The following is a 9,215-nucleotide window of genomic DNA, read 5'->3' as shown; positions in this document are numbered from 1 at the left end:
ATTAAGGTTAGTAGATTATAGCCGATCTTACCCGTTTTCACCAAGTGCAACAATTAGGTTTCGATACTAAGTATAAAATTTTTAGCTATCTGCTTACCACACTGAGATAACGATAATTAAGGTTGGCAGCAACCACTAACCGCTAAGTGATTAATAACAAACGTTTTCGTAGCCTCTTCTGGGTTCTTTTTCAGGTATACTAAATTCGAAAAATATGCTGGATCTTCCAAAATCTTATAAATATAAAATCGAACATTAAGACGAAGAGTTCGAATAAAGCCAACTCCCCGTGTAAACTTTATATACGATGAAACGCTAAATATCGTTGAGAAGGGTCTAAAAATATGTTCGATTTCTTGCATAAATGCAGAAAAGACATTTAAAATAGAATAGTAGAAGCCTTATTCTTCACGGTGGCGAAAAAACAAGAATAATAAAGACAAAGGAAATCGGAAATTACAACTTACATTCGGCAGAACGTCGGAAAAAGCTGTTAGAAGTAGCAAATTTCCGGAACCCGTAGCTCTGGAAGAACACTCGATCCGGAAAAGAAGAAACGCCGTTGGAGACAGCTCGACGAAACGAATCAGAAAATGTATTTATATGTAGAAGAATAGAGAAAACTCTGGAAGAAAAACTTTGCGAAACGAACAACTGAGGTCTTGGATGACTGCTCAATCGACACTTTTGTCCTTCTGTTGTTCTTGCACTGCAAAAAACTGTTTGTGTCGATTGGAACCGAAGAACAATTTTCAGTTGCACATCAAAAGTCGAAAAGTGCAAACATTATTTCCGGACTCTCCAACATTCTTTATTTTTTCCATCATTTATAATTTACGTTTTCGGGTTGGTTCAAAAGATACGATGCAGCCATTCCTCCCTATTCAGTGTTGTTATTTTCCTAAACATATCAAAAGCAAATGGCCGAAATAAAAAATCTAACGGCAAAATTTCAGAAATTTTTAAAATTCTCAGCAGATATTAAGCTTTAAATTTCGTAAAAAATATTTTGCCCCCACAGACCATTATTGATTTTTACATCACGCTATGGGAGAAACCCCTGAATTGCTGGCACTGCATCTGCTAATGTGTGCGTATCGTCCACTTTTACATTGGAATCAATGGAAACGTTTGGCTTTGTTCGGTGCCGTCGTTAGAGTCGGGCAACGGGCCAAGTGTCTAAAGGTGGCCCGCCCTTCAGGAGTCTAGTTTTTTTTTGTTTTTAAAGTTTTCGCGGTAATGTGACGTTGTGCTCACAGGAAATGCATTAAACCACAGTAGCTTCCTTGTAACACGTTTAAGTATTTATAACGCAGAATATGGTAAAAAAAATTCTTCTTGTATTCGGATAGAGAAAACGAGAACGTTTATTTGATTACCAAGAAACGGATACGCGTACAAATAATCCCGAAACAGTTCCATAGGAACTATTGTTTTTAGCAATAATATACCAAGGAATAATCTGTACTTTTTGAAGAGCAAAGGGCCATTTTTGGTTGCCTTCGCAACATTTTTATATTAAAGACGAAGACGACCTTATGAATCATTTATGCATTTAGATTTAGCATCAAATAACGAATATAATCGGGATTATATAAGATTCTGAAGGGTATATTTGTGAACGACTGACAAAAGTACTGAATTTTGTAAAAAGCTTAATTAAAGGACGATGGTCCAACTGGCATTAATGTTGAAAGAATTCTTGGATAAAAATAGTGATTGGGTAAACGTTAAAATTTATTTTTTGGTGCATGCGAAGTTTTAGGGAGCAGCATACCCGTAAATTTTCTAGAAGCGGCGATACAATGACTTGATGCATATGCTGCTGCTGACCATCTTATAAGTAGTCTTCGAGTTAAACGCTAATAGAAGAAAGTATATGTCCTAAAGTCTGTATAGTGCATTATTATTTTCTGCGCGTCATTTTGATGGCACATCTCGTTAATTAATGAAAGGTAAAAAAAATTTTTTTTAGTTGTCGGGGTCGTTGTTGGGAATAATCGTTGTTTGAGGCTTTCGCATACATTTTGCACAAAAAAAAAAACGTTCTGAATAAATGACCGTCATTTAGAGATGGCCGTTTTTGGAGGTTTGAACCGTATTAATTTTTAAAATAAATTATATGCAGCTATGAAATGTGTTTTAATTGCGCTAATCCTTACGACGCACAGTGGTTTCGAATAAGTAATCTGGCTGGACAAAATTGTTTTTAGTTTTATTTTATTTTATTCTTTTTGTGTTAAAAGTATAGAAAGATGTCTACTATTGATACAGTGAATTATTAATTTTTAGTACGAATAATAATTTTCAAAAATTTTGGTTTTATTAACGCAAAAATAATAAAATAAAGTGATGAAAAGAACAGTGACTGTGATAAAATAAAATATATATTTGAAATACAGGCTTCGTTAGGAATTATTTCTTTATTCAAATATCATTATCCTCGTCGTCTTCGACTTCACTGTTATTGTCAGCTTCATCTTGGAGTAGCCAGAATTAGTCATTATCAATAAGATGGCTAGTTTGGTTACTAGCTTTTCACCTGGTTAATAAACTTGACTTTTTAAAGGTAAAAAATACATTTTTTTTAGGAAGCTATTCAAGGAGTGTGGAGCACATACCGTAAAATGAGGTGATTTAGGCCCATGTAGGTGATTGTGACCAAAATATTAAACTATAATAATAAATTCCTACAATTTCTCAAATATAAAATAATTGTAATGTAGTTAAATTTTTTGAAATGAATATCAATTTGGCTTATAGAAAAAAAATACACCAAAAAATTAATGAATACATTTATTTTTATAATTAGTTAATGATTAGCTACTTAATGATGATAAAAATTAACCTCTGAAAACGATCTACTAAACAGAAATGGTGAATGCATTTGAGTTTATATTTTGCTCAAGTAATTATTAATGTCTCTAGTTTCAATTTAAAAAATTTAAAAAAGAAGTATAATTAGTTTTTCATCAATTGCTATTATATTTCGAAAGCTACTTTGTAAGATGAATGTGGCAAACGATGGCCACATTTTACCTTACAGAGTAACTTCCTTCTAATTCTGTTTGAATCCTTTTCCGTTCTCTTATCATTTCGTTAATATTTAAGGCGCTGCTTAATGTAAATAAGCTAAATAATATTTCTTTGTTTTCATTTATTCGTCGTTTTAAGGAACCTTTTCCTTTTTTAATATTCCGACTTTGAAGAGAGGAATTCTTTTTAAAGTCGAAATTTAGTAAATTACTTTCTCTGGCATGAAAATGTATTTTGAAGTTTAGTAATTTCACTCGTCCACGAAGACTTGATTATTTTAGGATTTATATTATTTAATATTTTATACTTAATATCAAGAAAAAGGAAATCACACATACTAGAGACCAACACTCATATTATGAAAGTTTATTGTAACACTTTTCTGTATGCTAACATTTCAGCATTTCGGACTGTAACTTCTCATCAGCAGCATATAGGTTTCAGAAAACTCTAAAAGATATTAAAACCGGTCTTTACTATTAAAATATATTTTAAAATAATAGCGATTACAAAGAATTACTGTTTACCTAAATATTTTAATCAAGTTAGTATTGTGAGGTAGCAGAAATTCCTATATTTCAATAGTCTTTAATATTAATATTGTTCGAGTTACGTAACAATTGTTGTTCGTAGCTACTTGAGAAAGTCTCCCGTTACATTTTCTCGAAGGCAACATGATGCTTTCTCGTGATCTTTTAACTTCTGGACGGCCGATATCGTCCGTGAATCTACCAGAGAGGGCCAGAAAAAGTCAGTCGTTGTCCGTCCTTCCGACAAAGGAAACCCCGCACCGAATACTCCCGGAATATCGTCGACCAGTGCCATTTGGAAACCTTGTGCCATCATTGTGCTAGTGGATATTATATTAGAACTAATCACCATCGAAACTATTATCAAACAACGAGAGCTCCATCGGGAGATCATCTTTTATCACCAGGTATTTATGCAACTCGCGCTCGTTATGTGAACTCTCTCCGCGACAAAACTTAGAACCCCTGTATCCTTTCCAATTTATTTTTGATTAAATCCTTGTTAATTGTTAAGTGTAGTTCGAGTCTCTTCCACATGCTGTCCCTCGATCGGCTGACATTACGAATCCGTCTGTCCACTTACGGGACTGCTCTCGCGACGGTGTGACGTAGTAATTACCGTCTCGGCTTTCGTGTTCCGGTAAACACGGTGGTGTCAATCCTGACAGGGCACTAAGGAGGTGCCGACCCTAAGGTCACAGTATATTATAAGGAGGAAAGTGGTACATTGTTGTATGTGTTGTAGGATGTAATATTTAGCCGGTTTTAATATCTTTTAGAGTGCTTTGTAACCTACTGTGATGAGGAGCTACGGTCCGAAATGTTAAATTGTTAGTACAGTTTATAAAAAAAGTATTACCATAAACTTCTGTGATATGAGTATTAGCCTGTAATGCACATGAGTCGTTTCCCTTAATGTAACAAGTCGTAATATAAGTAAGTCTTCGTGAATGAAGTAAACTACTAAATTTATATGAAGAACAAAAAACAAATAATATAATGTATTTTGAAATTTTTGCTCTTCATAAGTCGTGCAAATCGTATTTAAGTTAATGTTTAATACATATATGAAATGTATGAACGTGTATAGCATACATGCAATAACTGAATTTAACATTAAATTTTATTTCCTTACTTCCGCATATCTGTAAAATTATGTTTTTGTTTGTTAATGCATCATCACAACTAAGGAAATATATAATAAATTATCATTATAAGGATGCAAAGTAACAATAATTTGAAAAATGAAATGTTTTAAATTAAAAGCTTATTTTTAAACGTGAACATAAGTAATAAAAATATTTAATTTTGATTATTTAAGTATTATTTCTTTAGAACTAAAGTATCATGAATGCGTATTATTATTTCAAATGTAAAAAAAAAACCAGATTAGTTTCGTAAAACAAACCTTATTATGCAAGAAAAAGAATTGAATACACAAAATTTAAGAAAACGTTGGCAAAAAGCAAATTTGTCGAGAACGTAAAACTGAATATTGATTCCCATTTACCTGAATATCAAAACACATGAAATATGCATCAGATTTCTTTAATAATTATACGAAAAAAAATCAGAAAATTGTCAAAAAAATAAAATAAAATAAAATAAACTTTCCAGAGAAATTAAACGCTTAGAATTGAAATTCAATTTAAATTTACTATTCAACATTAATGGGAAGACAAGCTATTTAAATCAGAGTACAATTAGTGATGTTCTTATGCAAGTGTATAGTTAAGTCTATTCTTATACCATTAAAATACATCAGTTTTCTTTTTAGAAGATTAACTTCACTATAGGCCCAAAATGCAACAAAATGCAAATTTTAAAAATAATTTAAGTAATTATTCGTAAAGATGCAAAATAATTCTTAAATTTAAAAATATAAATGAAATTCTTTTAAATTTCTTTTTTCCTCGCGGAGTTATAACATATCATTCATTTTTACTATTGTTTTGATAATTGTTAATGAATACAATTTAAAAATTTTATATATAAAAATTTGCATTTTAAACCTTTTAATTCTAAATCTGTATGTGAAAAAACATAATTTTATGCTTCGTTTAATTATAATTTACACACAATTATAATTATGATGTCAAACACACAAAACATGAATAATTGGAAAATTATAATCCGGTAAATAAATCGAGTAATCATTATTTTAGGGATTAGAAAAAGATATAAAAACTGGTCATGATTACTTAGCGAATCATAAATTATTGTTAATAGACTGAAGTATCGATAAACCTTAAGTAAGTATTTTCAATTTTTATTTATTTCATATACAAAATATTTAACATTTGTGAACATAATAACTAAAAATATATATTGTTTATTATATTCAATTAATTTTTTTCTTTTGCATCCTATTGAAAAAAAAATGAAAAAGTAAAGATATATATTTTAAAGACCAAAATATCTTCTAAACAAAATATGTGAAAAAGTCAAATAGTTTTTATATGGAGTATTTCAGTGCTTTATTCAGTGGATATTTGTAAAATGTGTAGAAAATATAATAGATTAAAAATATATATTAATATATTAAAAATTTAGTCTTAAACATTTTGAAAAAAATGTTAGTATTAGAAATACATAAAACAGAAAGATTCCATACAAAATAGCTGAAAATCATTAGCTACCGTTTATACTAATATTAATTATTGATTTGACTTTTAAGTTTTTATTGAATTTAATCAATGATAATATCATTTCCTCTTGTTGAATTTGTCCACCAGTAACTGAGTGGAAAAAACTACTGAACACCAGTTAGTCGTGGGTTTGCGCCTCACCAACGGTAGGCCAAGTGGAGTTTGCAAGATTTTCTTCACGTGCCTAACACCAGAATAGAGGATACTTTCTTATAGAAAGACATCCCCTCGGCAGATCGTCTAAGTATTGCGTCACATTATACCATCTTATTGGATTCTAAATTGAATTATCATAATATTGTATTGAAACTAATTGCATTTTTCCATACTTAATTTCAATAATTTTTTACTTTATTTTATTGACAAGCATAAGTATTTTGAGAGAAATTTAATGTATCTTTAAAAAAAGCAAATGCATTTTTCAATATTTTGAATTTTACTTAAAATTAAATATTAAAAACACAAAAATTACAATTATTTTCGACAAGAAACTTATTTAAATATGCAATGCATTTGTACCAGTTACATTGCATTTACTAATTATTTGAAAGAAATTTAATGGAATGTATTGGGAAAGACGTTGTTTTAATATTATTTTGATATTCTTTTAACGATTGAAAATATTTAAATTAAATGAAAAATTTAATTTAATAATGAAACTTCTATTATATTTATAATTTATAACATCATTATAACCTATTTTTATTTCAGAATGTGGAAAATAATCTTTACAATTATTTTGGCTATGATTATGCAAACAAGTACTGCCCGTAGAGGTAAAATTATATATACATAAAGTTTAATCACTATATTAAAAAGATAATATGACGTTAGTACTCATTAATCTTTTTTCATCGTTTAGCCCAAAACAACAAATCTTATAAATTAGTTTGTTATTTCGGTAGTTGGGCCAACTACCGGAGTGAAGAAGGAAAATTTGTAATAGAAGATATTGACCCACATATTTGTACGCATTTGATTTATGGCTTTGCTAAGCTAAATATCGACAACACGATAGCTGCTAACGATCCAAATTTGGATTTGAAGGAAAACGGTGGTCTTGGCGCCTATCAAAGATTTAACGGATTGAAAAGAAGAAATCCAAATTTAACCACAATGTTGGCAGTTGGAGGTCGGAGTGAAGCATCTGTAAAATATTCCAATATGGCTTCTAAACCAGCATCTAGAAAAAAATTTGTTGATAGTTGTGTAAACTTCTTATTGGAGAACAATTTTAATGGTTTGTATTTGGATTGGGAGTTTCCTAGTATTGGAGGAGGAAAGCCAGAAGACAAACGAAATTTTATTTATCTTTTGGAGGTCAGCTTCTTATTAAAATTAAACGGATTTTAAACATTTAATACTTAATTCTATTTTAATTTCAGGATTTAAAAAATGCCTTAAAACCTCGTGGTCTTATATTGACAGCTGCTGTATCTGCAGTAAAATATACAATTGACAACGCATACGATATTCCTGCGATGGCTAAGTAAATTCAATTTGCATATTCTTCTCGTCATTGAATTTTATGTCACAAAATACTTTGTTTTTAATTAGACATTTAGATTTTATCAATTTAATGACTTACGATTATCATGGTTTTTGGGAAAATGTTACTGGACATCATGCTCCACTTTATGCTCGTCCAGAAGAGTCCCATAATCAGAGAGAACTGAATGTGGTATATATTAATAACATTGTTCTTCAAATAAATACAAAAAGCTTATATAGACTAAATAGTTACAAAATTTTACAGTTTTGAATAAAGTATATTTCACTACTTGCAGAATTTTTCAGTTAATTATTGGTTACAAAATGGATTTCCTAGTGATAAACTTATACTTGGAATAGGTTTGTATGGCCGATCTTTTACCTTGAAAAGTGCTAATAGCAGTAGTCTAGGTGCACTTGCTACTGGAAAAGGAATGCCAGGTCCATTTCTAAAAGTGGGAGGCATTTTGGGTTATAATGAGGTAGCCTAATATTACAATTTACTTATATTTTGTCCAAATATTGTATTTACATACCGATAATTTACTGTATATTATCCAGATATGCAAATTTGTTAAAGAAGCAAATTGGAAAGTGCAATGGGTCGAATCAATTAGATTACCATATGCTTTTAAAGGTCGACAATGGGTAGGATACGAAGATTGGAGAAGTATTGCAATAAAAGTGAGAATATCAAATAAAATATCGAAAAACTGTTTTCATATTAATACATTTTACTAATTTAATAATTTTTCTTTTAGGTCGATTATCTAAAATCGAAAGAACTAGGTGGCGCAATGGTATGGTCTATCGAAACAGATGACTTTCGAGGAACGTGTCACAAAAGAAAATTTCCTCTTTTAACTGTTATTCAGAGAAAATTAAATCTCACGGGGTCATTTAGAAATAATCCAAATGGACCTAAAGATGATTTTACATGTAATAGTGTAGGTTATTACTCTTATCCTGGTAACTGCCAATTTTTTATTCAGTGCTTTATTGAAGGGGATGATTTCAGAAAGGTAACAAATCGTTGTGCATCGGGTACAGTATTCGATCCAAAACTTGGTAACTGCAATTATCCTTATTTAGTTCCAGGATGTGAGAAATTCGGTTAATATATTTTGTTTCGTGAATTATTAAATGAAAAATTTGATTATTAAACTCGAATTTTTTCNAAAGACTCCAGATTGAACCACTGGCTAAATGTACTAGTGAGCTGGAAATGTACAAAACATTAGATAGAGCTGATATTAACACGATTTATATGATGTATAACTATGTTAAACAACTAATTAAATAATAATTATGACAAAATATTAATATAATTATATAGATAAGTATATGGTAAATACTAATATTGTTAAAAAATTATTATATGAGATGTTAATATGCGTTTCATCAAAATAAAACGCCCTTGTAACAGGCGAAAGCCTTCTACGCCAATAAAGATTACTTACTTACTTACTTACTTACTTAAAAGTTGGGTTGAAGCAATTTTTGCAAGTTC

General features: G+C 30.0%; 1 protein-coding gene across 3 annotated transcripts; it reads left to right on the top strand.

The window, feature by feature from the left end:
* The first annotated feature begins 3,766 nt into the window (after nucleotides 1-3,766).
* LOC111627461 (chitotriosidase-1-like) lies at nucleotides 3,767-8,867 on the top strand. 3 transcript variants are annotated; one of them, XM_023371036.1, is made up of 8 exons: nucleotides 3,767-3,973; nucleotides 6,926-6,990; nucleotides 7,077-7,534; nucleotides 7,600-7,703; nucleotides 7,772-7,895; nucleotides 8,002-8,187; nucleotides 8,267-8,389; nucleotides 8,467-8,867. In XM_023371036.1, the coding sequence occupies exons 2-8, from the start codon at nucleotides 6,927-6,929 to the stop codon at nucleotides 8,821-8,823; spliced, it is 1,416 nt and encodes a 471-aa protein (XP_023226804.1). In that variant the 5' UTR covers nucleotides 3,767-3,973; nucleotide 6,926; the 3' UTR covers nucleotides 8,824-8,867. The 3 variants fall into 3 exon arrangements, with proteins under 3 accessions (XP_023226804.1, XP_023226803.1, XP_023226805.1); XM_023371035.1 differs by lacking the exon at nucleotides 3,767-3,973 and adding an exon at nucleotides 5,785-5,818; XM_023371037.1 differs by lacking the exon at nucleotides 3,767-3,973 and adding an exon at nucleotides 6,326-6,458.
* Nucleotides 8,868-9,215: the final 348 nt, after the last annotated feature.

This window comes from Centruroides sculpturatus, unplaced genomic scaffold (genome assembly GCF_000671375.1).
Source record: "Centruroides sculpturatus isolate CEXI.00-Female unplaced genomic scaffold, Cexi_2.0 scaffold494, whole genome shotgun sequence".
In the NCBI taxonomy this organism is placed as follows: Eukaryota; Metazoa; Arthropoda; class Arachnida; order Scorpiones; family Buthidae; genus Centruroides; species Centruroides sculpturatus.
The sequence above is the reverse complement of the archived record's forward strand: the minus strand, read 5'-3'. Positions and strand labels throughout refer to the sequence as shown.

Excerpts from the sequence above, each read along its gene's own strand:
- LOC111627461 (XM_023371036.1), top strand. The coding sequence starts at position 6,927 with ATGTGGAAAATAATCTTTACAATTATTTTGGCTATGATTATGCAAACA. Across the intron at positions 7,896-8,001 it reads ATCAGAGAGAACTGAATGTG|AATTTTTCAGTTAATTATTG; the intron begins GTATATATTAAT and ends CACTACTTGCAG. Across the intron at positions 8,390-8,466 it reads GGAGAAGTATTGCAATAAAA|GTCGATTATCTAAAATCGAA; the intron begins GTGAGAATATCA and ends TTTTTCTTTTAG.